The sequence below is a fragment of the Schistocerca piceifrons genome, chromosome 8 (assembly GCF_021461385.2).
Source record: "Schistocerca piceifrons isolate TAMUIC-IGC-003096 chromosome 8, iqSchPice1.1, whole genome shotgun sequence".
NCBI lineage: Eukaryota > Metazoa > Arthropoda > Insecta > Orthoptera > Acrididae > Schistocerca > Schistocerca piceifrons.
Genome location: NC_060145.1, coordinates 360,520,429 through 360,540,374, shown reverse-complemented (window position 1 = coordinate 360,540,374; position 19,946 = coordinate 360,520,429). Strand labels below are relative to the sequence as shown.

General features: G+C 43.5%; 1 protein-coding gene across 2 annotated transcripts in view; it reads left to right on the top strand.

Moving 5' to 3' along the window:
• The first annotated feature begins 1,711 nt into the window (after positions 1–1,711).
• Positions 1,712–19,946, top strand: part of LOC124711563 (zinc finger protein 726-like) — a 167,093-nt gene continuing 148,858 nt past the window's right edge. The window contains exons 1-2 of one of the 2 annotated variants that reach the window (XM_047241703.1): positions 1,712–1,872; positions 5,796–5,867. In XM_047241703.1, the coding sequence (XP_047097659.1) occupies positions 1,843–1,872; positions 5,796–5,867 (102 nt within the window). In that variant the 5' untranslated portion in view covers positions 1,712–1,842. Of the gene's footprint in view, positions 1,873–5,795; positions 5,868–19,946 lie in introns of those variants that run through there. The other variant, XM_047241704.1, reaches the window with a different exon arrangement.

Sequence of the window (19,946 nt, the reverse complement as noted above, 5' to 3'; positions counted from 1 at the left end):
CGAGGGGAGAAAATCTCCAATCCCACCAGGAATCAAACCCAGGCCCGCTTGCATGGGAGGCGAGCACGTTATCACCCAGCTAAGCCGGCGGACCACATTTGCGCAGACAAGTTGTACATGTAGACAGGAAATACAAATCTGACACTAAAACGTGTTTGAGTCAGCTGTTTGTTCAGTCAGGCATTTCTCTGGTGTTTGTAGAGTGATCTAAAATGGCAGATACATGTCAGTGTTCTAGAAAGTTCATTGGCGAATTTATCGAAATGTATAGGAGTCATAGATGTATGTGGAAAATTTAAAGCATGGACTACAGTCATAGGGATAAGAAAGCATCAGCCTATAATTCTTTCACGGAGAAATTACGAGCGGTTAACTTTACGGCAAACAGGGAAACAGTATGCAATAAAAGCAATTCGTTGCGTACTGTTTATCGCAAAGTAACGAAATCTATTTGATCTGGTGCTGGAATATTTCTATCTTACTTTCACTCAGTACTGTCGCAGTTTAGTACTGTCCTATGCCAGAATATAATGTGAGTTTGGACAGAGTAACAAACGAAAGTAGACCCCACTTTTGCTAATGAAGAGTGCAGTCAGAATATTGTGTTAAGCTGATATTGGGAGATCTGATAAAAGAGCCTTCAGGTACACAGCTATTATTCACTGATTTTGCTTCGTAATATAGTATGTGGTTCATAACAAGAGTGATTCACTTCCACAATACTGCAAGTAAAACTTTCCAGATCAACTACGAATCTCTTAACAAAATTCAGAAGGTAATTTCCTGGATATGCAATGAATCCCTGTCTAGAGTTCAGCCTGGAATTTTACATCCTAGTGTAAAAGTTGCAGGTAGACTTCAAGCAGGGAACTGAAAATATCGACTTAGAAATAAACTGAACCACAGCTCATTGGCAACGGACCCTATCTAACTTCTAAGAATATACTGTTTCTCAAACGCTTCTATAACTGTAAAAATACGACCAATTACTTGTCAGAATTGAGGTACAGTACTTAACTTGCCTTCATGAAATCACGCTTCAGGACAGCGTAAATGGCGCAGGTGTGCGGGGTATGATTTCATTCAACGCTTGTTTCAAAATTATAGTAGCAAATTATAGATTATTGTAGTTACTGTTGTCTGGAATCTTAACGTCACCGTCAGCTGCTCATTTGGGGAAACTGCTCTCCTTAGGCAAGCCTTTTCTATATTATACTAGGGGTTATGGGCGTCAAAAGATAATTACACGTTCCTGAATTGTCCTTAAATAATTACATTACTCGTGAACTAAATTTATTTGCGAGAACTGCCTTTGCTTATGTAGCCACTATGTAGACCGTTGAGAGTTGTCTCTCTATTTCCGGTATTTTGTTTTCTTTTCTTTTCTTTTTTTTTTTTTTTTTTTTTTTTGCAACACAAATTGCAAATACAGACCGTAATATAAGTTCCTCAATTTCTTAAGAAATGAAATAAACTTCGATGTTACTGTACGAGAGTGTCATCCATTGCCACAGGAATTACTTTCCTACACCGACAGATAGCGGGGGAGCAGTAGATTGGAACTTTTGACGTGTGAACGTACTACTTTTGTGGCGATCCATTGCATGTACAGTTATTTGCGCAGACAAATTGTTGAGTATGGGGGTCCGTGTATTTCCCAGTAAGCTCACTGGTATCTCCGTATTATTCTTCGAACTTCCTTGCGCAGGCTAGTGCCGACTGTCGCTATAGCTGTCATAATTTGTAAACATGTAAAGCTCCCCTGTCATGGACTCGGGGACAAACAGTGCTAGTTTGTTTACAGTAAAAATTCTGTTAGCGAGGGAGAAAGGGTAGCAGGAAATGGAAGTAACTGACTCAGTGAAGATGGAGGTGAGGAGCTTCTCGTTGTATATGAGCGCGGTTGAAATTCGTATAATTATTTGTATCTTCGGTAATCAATGTAATGTGGAACAGTATTTCCCATACATGTGCAATAAAGATAGTAGATAGCGTGCATTCTCTTGTTTCTGTAACCAAGCATTTAACACTGCGTTGCGACTGTGTTCGTTTGTACCACCGCTGTTACGAGGGGTCTCACAGACCCGATCTGCGTATCAGTCTTATTTGATAAAGATAGGGAGCACAAAAGGGCTTCACATTCACGTATGTTGCCTAGATGAAGTAAACAAACACGTTTTGCTTTGGATTCGAGTAAATTGTTGTCCTTTATTACTACGTAAGGAAATTAGACAGCGATTCTAACATTTACATACCGTACAGGACAAAAATGGTTACAGAATGTGACTGTCGTGTGTCGTAGCACACAAAGTAGAACAATGAAAGCTGCGAAAATCAAACTCACGTATGAACAAATGAGTAGAAATCGGAAACGTAAGTAAACGGAGAGTCTTCACAATGTCTTTCGAACGTACTGTTTCCACATGTCGTTTTACCACACCAGGCCACTACATGCAGTCTTTACAAATTAAACTTGAGTGTTTTTTTAGAGGCACAAACTTAGAGCATTTGCAACAAATATATTGCGTTTTGCTATCTTCACACCCATAGCACCGTCCTCTCTCTTAGGCACCATACTCAGGTTTACAATCCCATCGTCTCCCTGTTCGACTCCCGCCAGCCTGTTGACAGATCTTTTGAGAGGTCGGTTGATATGCTTACTGCCGGCCCTGTGTAGCGATTGGCCTCCGACAAGAGCCTACCCAAGCGATTTCAGAAAGTCTCTCCTCGTAGTCTCCTCGTGGTTGTTAACTCTGAAAATGACAAGACTATTCATGCCTGCTACATTCAGTAAGCAAAATAATAACTAGTTGTTCTTGCTACATCATAGGTGGCACACATCTGATCTACTAAATCGACCCCACCCTTAGTAGCATTATGCAGAGTTATCATCTCTGGCTTTATTTCTTCCCCAGTTCTTGCATCTTTTTGTTGTCATGGTGCATAATACTCATTAGAAGTAGGCACCTGTTTTTCTTTGGTACATAAACTGATGTGCACGTATGCTGAAAATCAAAGATATTTGTAAAAGCATTTCTACCTCATGTGTTCACAAATTCTGGGGGAATTTCCGTCTTGTTCTTCCTTACTGTTCCCAAAAATGTTAATTTATGGCCTTTCAGAAGCGACAGGGCCAGTTGATAGCTTGTAAACCAGTTATCCAAAATTATGTTCCAAGATGTTTTGGGAATATGATTACACAACCTTTTGGCATCAGCTGCACAATTACTCACTTTTTATGGTCCATCTGGCTGCTCACCTAAATAAACTTCCAAATTTGACATGTACACTGTTCTTGCATCAGCTAAATTGAACACTTTTTTCCATATTTGGCAGGTTTGGAAGGAATGTACATTGTTGTGAAAACTACATCGTTCTCAAAATTTGACAAGCATTTCATCTACAGTGACATATTCTCCAAGAGAATAGAGTGCTGTGCAGTTTTTGGTGAACAATATATTTCATATAGGAGCCATTTTATCCTCTTTTTGCCCGTTGGACCTCATTAACTAATGGTCAGTTCTCAGACACTGTGCCAGAAACCTGAGTGTCTGTAGGGTCATTGTAGAGTAGAATAATTACAATCCTGTTCCATCTCTGTCCCAGAGTTCTTCTAAATTAATCCTACCAACCTTGTAGATTCCACCCAAATACAACAGACCAAGAAATGCTCCAATTTCACCTTTATCTGTCTCATGACTGAAGGTCTGAGCCAAAGAGTATCTCAACTTAGCGGATTCGATACATTGGTTAGTATGTATCGCTACTTCTTCCGTTATTTCATCCATGAAAAACAGCCACCATATTTCTACATCTGTCCTTTTATTCTTTGCCATTCCGCTCACACCAGGAATATGGGAGACACTATTATGTGACCCCGTTCTCATATGAGTAGTAGACATGTCTTTCATCCATTTAATACACTTGCCCTTACCAACAAAATATTTCTTATTGTTGTGGTATCTATCACTGTCATCCTCACTTTTGTTGCTTTCCGTATCATGTTCACTATCTAGTTCGACGTCCATGTCTCCTCCTTCGTCACCTGCTTTGTCACTAATAATTTCATTTTCCAGTGCATAGTTACACAGATCTCCTATTACATCCATTATGGTTCTTGTCCGAAATAAATAGGCTGATTCAGCAATTTGAATGTGTGCTACAAACGTATTTGTGTTGGGACAAACGATACCATCATACTACTCTGGGTCCTATACCCCCAACAAGTACTTACCTACTTTCTATGGTTGGTCTGGCAGACCCGAACACACTACTGGCACTCCTAGATAGTGGATTTCCACCATCACTTGACGAGCAAATGGCACAGCTGTATAAGGTACAAAGCTACAAGTAATGCTGCTTATGTGCAATGTTGTGAACCTAATGAAAACGAATCTCTCACACAAGTCAGGGTCCGTGAGACCCACCAATAGCAGTGCAGGGCTAAGCAGCATACCCCTAATACTTTTATTCCTTTATGAAGTAATGTTCATAAGCATAATACCAATGCCATGGTAGAAGGTAAAGATCATTAAGACTTCCCACATACATATTTTTCAATGAGAACAAGGATAGAATCAGCGGAAAGTAAGCACATATGGAACCAAAGATAAAGTTGTTTCCTGCATGCCACTGGTGGGTGGAATAGGCTTGCGATTAAGTACATATGTATACTACACATTTTGACACACTACAGTTGTTCACAAAATATAAATATAGATGAAGAAGAACTAAAATTGATCTCATTTCGCAGTTTCACCTTAATCTGTCAGGGAAATGAGCAGTTTATACAGCCGTAATTATTTTAACTAGAGTCCATGTTCGTCGAGGATGCAATTTTAAAACAGATTGAATGCATTTCAAGTGATAGACGCTTTTATTTATATATTTATTTAACCAGGAATCATCTCACAGTGATATAGCAATTGTCATCATAATACAACAAAAATAAATAGCTCAGAATGCACATAGACAAAATTTACAAGTATGTATTATAATAATAATAATGACGTGTGATGAGGGCCTCCCATCGGGTAGACCGCTCGCTATTTATGTGGGTAGTACAGGATAAGACTCAGGATATTAGAACTAATATTATCTGTGTGTGACAGGGTTGGGAGATTAACATATACATTTAAACTTAGACTGAACTTGAATATGAATTAATAATGTTTCTGTAAGTTGTCAATTTGTAGTAACGCATTCATATGCATTTTTAGTAAGTTATAATATAAGGACATAACATCTGCCAAAATATACATCAGAAATTTGTCAATTGTGAAATACATTTTTTGTGAGTTTACCTGGTAACTTTATATTTTATAATGAATTAGCCTAAATACGATGTTGATGTAGATATTGGGCTATGCTACAAGTCAAACTCTGACTTCAAGCAAAATTTCAGAGGGGAGAGTGCACTGTCTCATAACAGCCAAAACATACTGTGTTCTTATAAATAAGCAAATATATTCCATGTCTTCATAAGGTATAATGAAAAGAACCCTCAAGATGCACAAATAAATGGATATATTTCACTAATGATTACATGTGGCAACCAGTGGATTCCTTGTATGTGATTTCTTATAGTGGAAGATAAAAAAATACTTATCATACACAAATATTTATCACAAATAAGTTTTAATTCTGTAATAATTGTTACACGAACACTGATGACACACTAGCATTCATTTTCTTGGAAATATATATAAAAAAGTTTTGTAGGAAAATTTAACAAATTAAGCATGCATTATCATATTACCTATTTATTTGGGATTTAATAAATATTTGGCTTTCAGGGATTTGAATTTATAGCAGTGAAGAATGAACGAGTTGAGGATATGGAAGCTGTTGAACCAGTAGCATTCCAGGTGTGGTATTATCTGTGTAAGGTTTTTCGGTTATATTGTGTACCACCATAAAAAAAGTGTAGGCAGAATTACTCCACGATAATTTATGTCACTCCTTGTATATATCAATTTTATAATAAAAGTAGTGTATAGATGAGCAACTTGACTTTCTGACAACAAGCACTAGAAAAGTATATTGCTCAAGCTAACAGATACTTTCAGTTTAAAACAAACAACAACCATCTCAACAAGAACCTCAAAAACTTCTGCCACTACTCTGGACCAATCATTTGTAAACATGAACTGTATTATAAATTGTGCAAATACAAATTTTAGTGATAGTGAAGCCCAAGTGGTAACTTTCTCAGGCTATTTACTACCAAGCCAAAACCATAAAAGAACCATGACTGCAGTGCACAGAATGAACAAACATTCAATCACTTATGAAGAGAAAGATGGGAGGAAGTTTCTCAGATGCATGGCACTAGCAAAAAGTTGGAAAGTTCTCTGACATCTTCAACTATCATTTTGAAACAGTGTTTCCTCTCAAAACAGTGTTCATAGCTGGGTTACATTGTGCCTGGTGCAATGTTTTACAGAACAGTAATCAAATAACTATAAATTAAGCTGGTGGTTGTCATTTAATTTCTGGATCACTTATGCTACAAGTATTACCAGTTCCTTTTAATAACTAGCTTCATAACTGGGTCTTCTGTGAAAGAGGCCAATCTAACGTGAACTCTTTCCCTGCAGAGCAATCATTCCATTACTGTGTAGGAGGCATTCTTAAGCAGTTTTATATAGAAGAGTGGCATCTATCAAGGGAGCCTTTAAAAAGTCACACTCTTTGCCATTGCTACAAATGACATAGTAAAGAGTCCATTGAAAATTTGTTTGTTGACAATTTTATGGTTTACTGCTCCTCCTCATCTTGCATCAACAACTCGCCAATTACAGTTGACAATTCAGAGGCTAGAGAACTGCGCACAAAAGATGGATTTTTTCAGTAGTAGGTAAGATGATGTGTGTTCATTTTAATAGTATGTATTGCGTTCTTAGTGAGTCATAAGAGGGTTTTAATCACACCAGTCTCCATTTCAATCAGTCATGTAGGTTCCCTTGTGTGATATTTGAATGAAGGCCCACATGAATACCTTGTTTTGTGGGACCTCGAAGTAAGTTTGTAAAGTGTCAGTGGAATAACATCTGGTGCAGACAGATCCAGCCTACAACAGTTTTATAGTTTTTATTCATCTGGTCCCATCCAGAATATATCTATGTTACTTAAGGTTCAATCCAACCTTGGTACCTAAAGATAGTGCACACAGAACGTGCTGAGGGCATCAGACTGCCAACAGGGATTTATTGAACAAATCCTGTCCCTAGTGTCAGTGTTGATACTAGTGGCTCATCATTTTCTATCCAATGACAATATTTGACCATATAAAATGCCTTTAAAGCAAAGTCAGTGAAAGAATCTCCAGTGTCTACCATCATTAGTCACCCTTGGAATGTTCCCTGCTTTATTGGATTGGTGCTTGGAGGTGGATTTCATGTATTAATTCTGATGCTGATGTTTACAATCCGAAATTACTGACTTGCTTATCTGGAGTTTATCTTCCCTCTCCTTTCTTCCTTTGGGAGGATTTCATTTCTCGTACAGTTTGGCCTGTTCTGGAAATGGAATCGTGCTTCCAATAACCTACCAAATGAAAGGAGTCACTCTTTCAAGACATACGCATATTCTTCCAGCTCATACTATGTTAAAAATTGTATACAGTAACTGTTTGGCATTATGGTTTGGTTATTACATCAAGTAATACAAATTAATAGACAGTTCAGAGTCGACTCTCCATCAGACTTCAGACCAGACTTCCTTCTCTTTCTCTCATGACATAGTACATTGTCATAGTGTGCTCTATTCCATTTAGCACAGCATGCCTCAAAAGCAATGGTACAGCTGCATGGAGTAACTGCCAAACCAGCAGGTGCTGCAAAACATGACCAATCTGCTGGCCATCTTGCAGAAATGCTGCATCCATCCACACTCTGTTCCAGGCACAGATAGTACAAAATTTCCACACTTTATATGTGTCCAAAGTTACTAAACAAAGTAATGAAAATTAATTGCACATTTGGTGATCATTATTTGTTGGTATGTATACTATGGCCAAAGTGGTAGATTATACTTCAGCCTTCAGCAGAGCGAATATTTTTGAAGCACCCTGAAGCCACAAAGCCATTAAGGATTCGACTGAAACAGCTTTTGGCAGAGAACAGCATTGGAGATATCAAGGTTCTCTTAGTGTGTTGGAGCAAACAGTCACTTTGACAAATACAGAGACACAGGATGAATTTTAAATTAACTTGCCAACAACAAGATAAATATAACAAATTTTCACTATAAGCACACACATCTTTGTATTTTAAATGATCAATTTTATGATGGCTCCAAACAAGGGGACTTAGATGGTGGTTCCATAATTTTCCAGACAGTGCCCTACTTTCCATTTATACATTCCTTGACATGTACATGAGTTTGTAGAGTTACACATACTGAGTAGACTCTTTCCCGCCACTGCTTCTTAGTGTTACATGGAACAAAAGGCAGGTGTCTATCCTTGAGAGCACTTCTGATATTGCACTGGTTTTGCTGTTTGCTGATTGAATTCAAAGCTTTCATTTACCCATGTGCTTTCAAGCTGAGAAGAGAGTCTGCATCTTTGCACCCTACAGCTTCTACATCAGGCCATCAAAATTATTACAAGCAGAATATGCAACAAGTGGTGGTGCAAAGAATATAGGAGCATTTTAATAGAACAATATTAATGGAAACTGCATCTTTATGATATCTCTAGTGAAGATTATCATAGCAGAGACAAACAGAAAATGGCATTAAATAAAATATGCTACATATTAAGAATATAGGCCACAGACTACAGGGCAGAAAATCAAAAAGAAAATAAAAAGTCTGCATTCATACTAATGCCATGAAAACACGGCACTGAGGCCTCAAAGAATAGTTGTACTGTCAGTGAAGATGAGACAGTTTACACATCAAAAGTTTGATTTTTAATGGACTTCATTTTCTGGGCACTGCTTGACGGATAAGAGCAGTGTGTGTAATATACATCCAAGGTGAAATTTATGAATACACTATTATTTGCTGTGGAAAACTGCTATTTATTTTCATTTAATGAAATTAGGTATTTTTGTTACAACAGTTGAAGAAAGTTCTGTAAGTGCTACTGGAGAAGATGAGATATACTACATATCACAGTATAGGAAACAAAGATAACATCTTGCTAGCTTCTGCTGCCAATTTGATTGCAGTGTGCTATGAATGTATGTTTTGCATTGCCAGCATTGTATCTATTTGCAGTATAGTATCTTCACATTCCCTTAGTTAATTACAGATACAGCTCTCCAATACATTGAAATAATGCATGGAGTTTTTGAGAAGAAAATGATGTATAATGCATGTTGCTAAAACTACCTTCTCGACCATTCTCCTAAATTTATTGTTGTTAACAGAACTCTGAATGTATTTGCTAACAATCCAAATGCGTGTTTGAGTCCAGTTTAATGTGTGATCAGAAAGTTTACTATTAGGTGTCACACCAATTATGATATGAGGTAGTTTTATGTTGTTTTTCTTAGAGGAAAGTGCCATTCAGCATTATTCACAACGTGTGCCAAGTTCCTCCTCCTAAATACACCTGTATCTCCAATTCTACCATTACAGCATATATTAGTGTACAGAAATCTGTTGTATGTATCAGCAATAAAATTGCTGTTTATTCTCTTGTAGTTGTAATACATTGATCTGTTGTTCTGCAGACTCATGAATTTGACATGTTTGCCATCTAAGGTCCCCAAACAATAGGGAAACTGCCACAGTGCGTTAAAATTTTCTGCTGTGTTTGTCCGCTCATCCTTACAGTCTGGGAAGTGAAACAGTATTGTTTTAGTAGGATAAAAATAAGCATGTATGTTAAGCCTGAACAGTATGTTTTGTTACCAGGAGGCAGAAACAAGACAAAGAATCTCTGCTCGATGAACCCTGAGGGACATTACCTTATGACAAGAGCACTGTGTATAGTTCCAGTAACACTACCTGAGGATATATTTAGCAAATTTGTTGCATCTGAACTGCAAAAAATAAGCTGCAAAATACACTGAGAAACAAAGGCTAATATTATCACAGCTTTATTTGTACAGCTTCAGTTTTGCCTGCACCCAGAAAACCTGAAGAACATCTCCTGCTTATCACAATGTCTACAGCTACATGGATACTCTGCAAATCACATTTAAGTGCCTAGGTAGAAAGATCAGCAAATCACATTAACAATAATTCTCTCATATTCCACTCTCGAACGGCATTTGGGAGAAAACAAACACCTATATCATTCCGTGTAAGCTCTGATTTGCCTTATTTTATTACGATGATAATTTTTTCTTATGTAGGTCTGCACTAACAAAATATTTTTGCGCTCGGAGGAGAAAGCTGGTGATGGAAATTTTATGAGAAGATCCCACTGCATCGAAAAACACCTTTGTTTTAGTGATGCCCATCCCAAATCCCATGTCATGTCTGTGACACACTCTCCCCTATTTCCTGATAATACAAAAATACTTTCTAGGTGTGTACTCCATTAACCGTATCTGGTAGGGACCCAGTAGGAATTTTCCTTACTTTATTGAGTTAAGTTACACACAAAGTTAAAAGCACATAAAGGATAGGTCAACACATGGCTGGAATAACACAAACGGCCTCAGGTTCAAAATGTACATCAGTCACTCACTCGAGATGCAAATGCACTAGTCGGGCATGGCTTGGTAGAAATAGTGGATTCACAGAAATTATTGCCTCGTACCTGTATTCACCACGTGATATCCGCTCTTATGATACACAGACTAAGACACACAAAGCAAAATTTATTATCTGCACAGAAGCATGACACAAAAACATAATATCCTCAGCAGTTGCATGCCAGGCATAACGATGATGTGTCGCAGAAGCACCAGCGTTTGGAGTGTTGCCATGTGACCAGTTCCTCACGGCGCAGGCACGGAGCAGCAACCAAAGTGGACAATGAGTGACAGATGAAAACTGGTGAAACTCTGTCAGTGGAAGCCTCACTAGGGGCATGTGTCATTCCAGCAACTGTAGTGGTGAAGTGTCCTGCCTCATGGCAAGATCGACAACTGTGAACATAAATACTGTGTGAGGGGTGAAACTCGCTGCCTTAGCAGCAGGTGGTGGTAGGACAGGAACGTGGCACTGGAAGAGCGTGAAATAACACTGTTGCGGAAGCATTGGGGCCCTACCCAGCAATTAACGATGGTGGAGGGAAAATAGTTGGGTCATTCAGAGGCTGCAGGAGAGTTAGAGAAGCAGGAGCATGAGCATCCTGTGCATTTGTGTTGGTGACAGCCCATGGGTTGGATGCATTACTGTGTAGCACACTGGGTTTCCTGCAGTGTTTTCAGATGTAATGTTGTGGGCGGGCATCTCGTGGGCTTGGGTGGCAGGGGCGACTGGGTTGTTGGAGGGCCTGGCATCATCGGTGGTGGCGTGCATCTGCGGCTTGTTGATGTGGATGGTAGTCAAACTGGGTGGCATGGGGTCAGGCAGCGTATAGGCAGGCTTCAGCCTATCAGTCAAAATGTTGATAAGTGTGCCCTGCAGCTGCAAGGTGAACATTTTGTAGTCCTGTTTTAGAACCCTATGTGGGCCACAGTATTGAGGTTGGAGCCGGGGGTGGGGCTGATGAGTATTGATGCAAAGCATAACGGTGCACGGCACAGTTTCACTGTGAATGAAAGTTTGCATTTGCTGTGACACTGGGGAGGAGTGAGTAGCAGGCAGGCCATGCAGTCTTGCAACTCAGGGATGACATCATCTTCAGGCAGGTCACCAGACTCCAGATAGTTGCCTGGATAGTGAGCAGCTGGCCATAAACAAGATTGGTGGCCGGTGTCTCAAGGTCATCCTTGTGAGCGACACGGAGACCAAGAAGTGCCAGCTGCAGTGCAGCTGTCCTCCTGTTGTGATGGCAGGTGAAGGCAGCCTTCAAGATGCGATGTAGCTGTTCCACTATGCTGTTGGCAGTTGAGTGGCAGCTCGATGTCAGGTGCAGGTCACCTCCGTACAGACCTGTCAGCACACGGAAAAGGCAGATGTAATTTGGCACCCATTGTCTGTAGTGATGTAGCTTTAGCTGCCAAAACTGGCAATCCACATGGAGACAAAGAGGGCTGCTACTGTGGTGGCAGTAATGTCGGTTATTGATGTTGTCTCAGACCAGAAGGTGAACCTGTCCACGATGGTAAGAAGGTAGTGGCAGCCATAGATGAAGGTAGGCAGCGGATGATGTCCATGTGAACGTGGATGAAGCCATGCCTGATGTCTGAGAAAGCCGTGAAGGGGGTGTGTACATGGTGGCCTACCTCGGCTCACTGAAAGGCAAGGCAGGTGCGGGCCCAGGTCCTGCAGTCCCTCTGAACGCCTGCCCACACCCTCTGAATACCTGCCCACACAAAGCACTGCATTACTAGAGGGGCAGACACGCACACACCAGGGTGCACCAGGTTGTGTAATAAATTGAATGCAGCCTTGCGGAAGTCAGCATGTAGGAAGGGGCATGGGAGAGTGTGTACATCGCACCAGTGACTTCTGTCAGAACAAAGAGCCAGTGTGCATCGAAGGCAGAGACCAGAGGCAGCATCCTGGCAGAGTCAGGTGAGTTGTGTGTCATGCCCCTGGGCAGTGTTAAGTGCCTCATAGTCCAATGACAAAGCATTGGCACAGATGTGACTGAGACAGTCGTCAATGACATTGTCAATTCTGGAAATATGATGGATTTCAGTCATATATTGTGAGATGAATGACAGCTGCCGAAATTGACATGCGGAGCACTGATCAATGTCTCCTGTAAGGGCAAACATTATGGGTTTGTGGTCAGTGAAGACCATGGAGTGACAGGCCTCCAGTGATGGCTGAAAGTATTTGACAGCCTCATAGACAGTGAGAAGCTCTCTGCCATATGCACTCCATTGCCTCAGAGGGGGAGGGGGGGAGCTTGCTGGAGCTGCCGGGTGTCACTCACGTGCTGCTGCAGGATGGCTGACAGGCAGGCATTGACCATGACAAGGGAGCAGTGGGGTGGGGTGTTGAGCAGGGTGGTATCTGCTAAGTTGTGTTTGGCAGTCAAGAAGTTGTCTTCCATTTGTGGTGCCCATTACATAGGCTTGTCCCCATTGTTTTGCCACTGCGAAGGGCGCCGGTGAGTGGCTCCTTTGTGTCAGTGCCATTCCTTAAATGGTGGTGGAAAAAGTTTAACATACCGAGGAAATAACAGAGGTCCTTGAATGTCTTTCAGCATGGGAAATCTAGTATAGCTTGTACTTTGCTGGGTAAGGGATGTAAGCTAGCAGCAGAAATGGTGTGGCCCATGAACTCCACCTTGCTGGCGCCGAGCATGCATTTTGTCATTCCAGCGTCCTGGGTACTTTGAAAAATACTGTGGTCATTTGATTCTTGAAGTTTTCCCAGTGTACTGAATGTTCAATGAGGTTTTGGGATTGCAGCTGGATCATGTTAACTTCTTGCCACAATATTTTGGCTGGCAATCGTCCAGCCATCTTCAGATGAGTGTCTGTCACTGGAGACTGCAAGTTCCTGGTGTCAGTTTTATAGCAAAAAGTGGCACAGAAATGCGTGCACATTAGTGGCCCTCACAGGAGCGTCCTCTATCGAAATCCACGCCCTCTGCTAATACTGTTCTATCTGTGGTGCACAGGTGCATGCATAAAGGTGAAAACCACATGTCCACCCTCTGTCGGAATGTGTGCTTGTGTCACTAAGAACCAGACGTCAGATGTCACCAGACATGTCACTATGAATAAACTGTCTTCTCTCAGAAGAAATTAGAGAGATCACTGGGTCCCAAGCCTTATCCAGTTGGAAATTGCCATCACGATTTATAATATTTTGTGCTAGGCATATTTTCACAGATTCTTTAATTACTGAATCCCAAAAAGTTGTCGCTGGGGCCAGGATTTTTATGGCAGAAAAATCCATAGCGAGAAGGGCACTAATCTTTGCCAGTGGTTGGAAGACTGCTTTAACTTGATGTTTCCTTAGCATCCTGCCTACTTTAGGTGAAAGGTTGCCAACATATGGAAGGAAAGCCCTGGACCTGAACAGCTTCTTATCTCCATGATGTTGTGGGTGGTCACGTTTCTTCCTTCTGAGCACTGTGCTAATGTGAAGTGGAGTTTAACCATTACCTCTGAACACCGACCGTAGATGTTCTAGCTCCTTCGTAAGGCTGTCTCCATCAGAAACAACATGAGCCTGGTGCACCAATGCTCTAAGGTTGCTGGTAGTTTTTGTAGGGAGGTGGCAACTCGACGCTTGCAGGTAAAAGTCTGTATGTGTGGGCGTACAGTAGACAGAATGCCCTAGTGACCCATCCACTCTACTAGTAACAAAGATGTCCACAAATGGCAGACAACCATCCTTCCCTATTTCCAGCATAAACTTGATGTTCTTGTGGATTGCATTCAGTTGCTGCAAGGAACATGACAGTCCTCCTCCATCATAGGGCCACACTACAAATGTGTCGCCCACATATTGCCAGAAGACTCTCAGTTTATGTCCTTTCCTCGAGTCTTCCATGAAAATGATTGCTACCAAAGGCAAGAGAAGACTGCTCAAGGCATCACCGTCAGTCTGCTCAAAATATTCATTGTTAAATAAAATAAAAAGTAGGTTTTGACTAAGGTTCCTCTTAAGGACTCTTTGTCGCTCATCAGCAATAAGTTTGCAGCCGATATCACAGCACTTTTTCATCGTGTCTTTCTGTCAACCTACTTTATACGTAACAATGAATATTTTGAGCAGACTGACCAGCGATAACTTTTTGGGATTCAGTAATTAAAGAATCTGTGGAAATACGCCTAGCACAAAAATCTTATAAATTGTGAAGGCAATTTTCAACTGGACAAGGCTTGGGACCCAGTGATCCCTCTAATTTCTTTTGATAGAAGGCAGTTTATTCATAATGTCACATTTGGTGACATCTGACATCTGGTTTTTAGCGATGCGAGCATGCATTCCGACAGAGGGCAGACCTTTAGTTTTCACCTTTACGCATGAACCTGCGCATCACAGAGAACAGTATTTGCAGAGCGCATGGATTTCGATAGAGGACGCCAATGTGCATGCATTTCCCCACCAATTTTTGCTATAAAGCAGACGCCAGGAACTTGCAGTCTCCAGTGATGGACACTCACTTGAAGATGGCTGGACGATTGCCAGCTGAAACATTGTGGCAAAAAGTCAACATGATCTGGTTGCAATCCTGAAACCTCATCGAATACTGTGGACGTGCTTGTGGTGTTCCAGTGGCGTCACTGAAAAAAATGAGTAAGTCATCCAGGTACGCAAAACAGCACAACAGGCCTTGCAGAGCGATGTCCAAGACCTGCTGACACATTGGTGCAACATTACGGAGGTTAAAGGTCAGAAAGATGCTCTCCTAGAGTCCAAATGGCATTATGATAGCTGTCTTCTGGATGTCCTTGGGCGCAACTGGAATCTGAGTGAAAGCCTTGGCAAAGTCTATTGTACTGAAGATTGTTAGCTCCAGCCAGCATGTTGTTGTAGCAGCATAGGAATGGCATCAGTTACTGGTCTGGGATACTGCAGGTGTTTAGCTCCAGTAATCAGCGCATGGATCCCTTCTTCTTGGCGAGCTGAACAGCAGATACCCTCAGGCTTTTAGGACGCAGTACCCCAGAGGTAAGCAGCTCGTCAAACTCACCTTTGGTGATCTTCAGTTTATGCGACACCTGGGGGCGTGGGCGGCAGAAGACACATTGCCTAGGCGTCGTATCATAGTGTACAGTTGAATAGCAGACCTCCCGTGGCATGCTGGACAGGCTTGTAAGAACAAGGAATTGCACCTGGAAGTCAGTATATGGGCCAGCATATGCCACCTGTTTTGCATCGAAGAGAACAGCTAAATGAGTGGTGCACCTTGTTGATCTCCCATTGTTGCTGTCAACAAGGTGCTACCCCCCCAGGGGATCCACAACTCTTTTGTGGATACGTGTGTAGCGAGCACGGGACCCCGAGCTAATGTGGCCTTCCTTCTTTTCCGGGCTGCATACCCCCCTTTCCGTATCCTTCCCCATCCCCCATCTTCGCCCCCCCCCCCTCACATCTGGCTCTTTCCTTCCCTTTCTCCCCCTCTGGGAGTATGGTTTGTGCCTACGTCCGGAGACGGACGCTTGTAAATGTACCGCACTCTTCGCCTTCCTTGCTTGTATGTCTTCATCTTTCTTCGTCCTTCTCTTTTCCTTACCTCTTCTCTTTACCCTTTTCTCCGCTGCAGCGTTTGAGACCTCTCTTCTTTCCTTTCCCTGTCTCTTTCTTCCTCCCTGTGTGTGTCTGAAGGCCGACCCACGCACTTCCATGCGTAGCCGGTGACGGGGTAACGCGTAATTCCCCACCCCGGGTAGACAGGTAGGACACGTACGTACCCCCTGGTAACGGCCAGGCCCAGGGAGGGGTGATTACCCGAGCTGATACCTTCCGAAAGTGCCAACTGGTCCCTCCGTCCGTTTGTCGGGAGGTGTGACCTGAGGTGTGAACAATCACCTAAGGCGGGTGTGCTCTCGGTGAGGGCCCCCACAAGGAAGGAGCGCGCCATCGGAGACGCCGGTAATCATGGGGGATTCTTCCGCAATGGTTTCCTCACCTTCCACTATGTCTGCTCACAAACGTAAGTTCACTGAGTCTCAGCCACAGACGGTTCTCCCATCGTTGCCGCAGTTCCTTGTTGTTTCTCGGTCTGACGAAGGTCACGACTTTTCCACGGTCAACCCTTTCATTATTCAGAAAGGTGTCGACGCAATTGCGGGTCCTGTAAAGTCTTGTTCCAGGTTACGGAATGGCACCCTGTTGTTGGAAACAGTCAGTGCCCTCCAGGCTCAAAAATTGCTACATACTTCTCTGCTCCACACCTTCCCTGTCCGGGTGGAACCGCACCGTACCTTAAATTCCTCGCGTGGAGTCGTTTATACACGCTCCCTCGATGGATTGTCTGACGAAGAAATTCAGCACTACCTGTCAGACCAGGGCGTCACAGCTGTTCATCGGGTTATGAAAAGGGTTGACTCGAACATCATTCCAACCCGCACTGTCTTCTTGACATTTGACAAAGTTCAACTCCCATCAAAAATCAAAGCAGGCTATGAGATAATTTCTGTTCGCCCTTATGTCCCAAACCATACGCGTTGCTATCGATGACAGCGGTTCAATCACACCAGCCAGTCCTGTTCCAATCCGGCCAAATGTGTTACGTGTGGCAAGGATGCCCATGAGGGTGCTTGTCCACCTCCATCCCCTCGCTGCATCAACTGTATGGGTGACCACGCTGCTTCCTCTCGAGATTGCCCCGTTTTTAAGGACGAAAAACTCATCCAGGAAATAAGAGTGAAGGAAAAGGTGTCGACCTTTGCTGCTCGAAAGTTACTCGCCAGTCGACAGCCCACTGTGCCTCAGAAAGGAAAATACAGCACTGTCCTTGCTTCTCCTCGGCCAACAAAGGAGGCGGCCACGCAGACTTGCGACCTCACCTTTAGTACCACGGTCGTCAGATCGGCCAGCGCAAAGATCGCTCGTTCAACCTCACCACTTTCGCCTGCCCACTCAATGGCTCACCCTTCGTCGGGTTCTGCTAAATCTCGAGCCCCAAAGTCAGACGCCAAGTCTTCGAAAAAAGAGCATTCTCGTGAAGAGTTTTTACGTACCGCTACTTCACAACCATCGGTTCCTCCTTCATCTAAACATCATACTTCCAAGAAGGCTATGAAGAAACACAGTTCCTCTCCTTCTCCGCCAAGGCGTGTCCCATCTACAGCACCACCTGGCGGAAATCGCCCTCGGCCGTCTTCTGTGTCGCCGAGGCGCACTGCTGGTGGCTGGTCAACTGGCCGATCGTTGGTGGCTGGAGCTGCTCCTGACCAACCTATGGATCAGGGTCTTCTGCCTTCGACTGAATGCCATTCCATGCTGTCGGTCGCAAGCTCTGAGCAGTCGTTGAGTTGACAGCACCCTTGGTCACGTTCCTCCGTTTTCTGTTCACCCTATGTCCATTATCCACTGGAATATCCGCGGCATTCGAGCCAATCGGGATGAATTGTCCATCCTCTTACGATCCTACTCGCCGGTCGTCTTCTCTCTTCAGGAAACAAAGCTGCGTCCCCATGACCGCTTTGTTCTCCCTCATTTTCAGTCCGTCCGATATGACCTCCCCTCTGTTGAAGGCACTCCAGCCCATGGAGGACTCATGATTCTGCTCCACGATACTCTCCATTATCAGCAAATCCCCTTAAACAGTCCCTTCCAAGCTGTCGCCGTCCGTCTTTCCCTTTCTGGATACACGTTCTCTCTTTGTACGGTATACATTCCATCGTCCACACCAATGGCACGAGCTGATCTCCTTCATCTTCTTGGTCAGCTTCCACCCCCTATTTGCTGGTTGGGGACTTCAATGCCCACCACCCGCTTTGGGGATCTCCACATCCTTGTCCACGTGGCTCACTATTGCTAGACGTCTTCCACCAAGCGGATCTAGTCTGCCTCAACACTGGGGTCCCCACATATTTGTCTGCCTCCACGACAAATTTATCTCATTTGGACCTTGCGGTCGGTACTGTTCCGCTAGCTCGGCGCTTCGAATGGTTCGCCCTTGATGATACACACTCGAGTGACCACTTTCCATGTGTTCTTAGACTGCAGCCACAACTGCCATATATGCGCTCGCGACGCTGGAAGTTTGCCCAAGCCGATTGGACACTTTTTTCGTCTCTAGCGACATTCGATGACCGTCGCTTTCCCAGCGTCGACGATGAGGTCGCACATATTACCGACGTTATTCTCACAGCCGCGGAACGTTCAATACCACGCACCTCCGAATTGCCCCGGCGCCCCCCAGTTCCTTGGTGGAACGAGGCATGCCGTGACGCAATACGTGAGCGGCGACGTGCTCTTCACATTTTCCGTCACCATCCAACTTTGGCAAACTGTATCCGATACAAGCAGCTCCGTGCACGATGCCGTCGCGTCATCCGCGATAGCAAGAAGGCAAGCTGGAAATTCTTTATTAGCTCATTTAACACCTTCACTCCCTCCTCGGAAGTTTGGAGTCGGCTTCGACGGTTCTCAGGCGCGCCTAGTTTCTCCCCGGTCTCTGGGCTCACTGTCGCGCATGATACCTTAGTGGACCCCGTCGCAATTTCTAACTCATTGGGTCAGCACTTTGCTGAGATTTCGAGCTCTTCAAATTACCCGCCCGCGTTTCTCCCGAAGAAACGTGCAGCGGAAGTGCGACATCTTGCTTTCTCCTCTCAAAATCGCGAAAGCTACAATACTGTTTTCTCCATGCGGGAACTCCAACATGCCCTCTCTTCTTCTCGCTCCTCCGCCCCAGGACCGGATGGTATCCATGTCCAAATGTTGCTGCATTTATCAACCCATAGCCTGCGTTACCTCCTTCGCCTTTACAATCGAATTTGGACCGACAGTACCTTTCCCAGGCGATGGCGGGAAGCTATTGTCGTTCCCGTTCCGAAACCTGGAAAGGACAAACATCTCCCCTCTAGCTATCGCCCCATTTCTCTCACGAGTAGTGTCTGTAAGGTTTTGGAGCGTATGGTGAATTACCGTTTAGCTTGGTGGCTGGAATCCCGCAGTCTTTTAACACCAGCCCAATGCGGATTCCGAAAGCATCATTCTGCCGTTGACCATCTTGTTGCTCTCTCCACTTATATCATGAACAATTTTCTCCGGAAACGCCAAACGGTAGCAATATTTTTTGATCTGGAGAGAGCATACGATACCTGTTGGAGGACAGGCATCCTCCGCACACTGTTCTCTTGGGGCTTTCGAGGCCGGCTGCCCCTTTTTCTTCGCGAATTTATGGCAGAGCGCACATTTAGGGTGCAGGTGAACACTACTCTCTCCCGTACTTTCTCCCAAGAAAACGGGGTACCCCAGGGCTCCGTGCTGAGTGTTGTACTGTT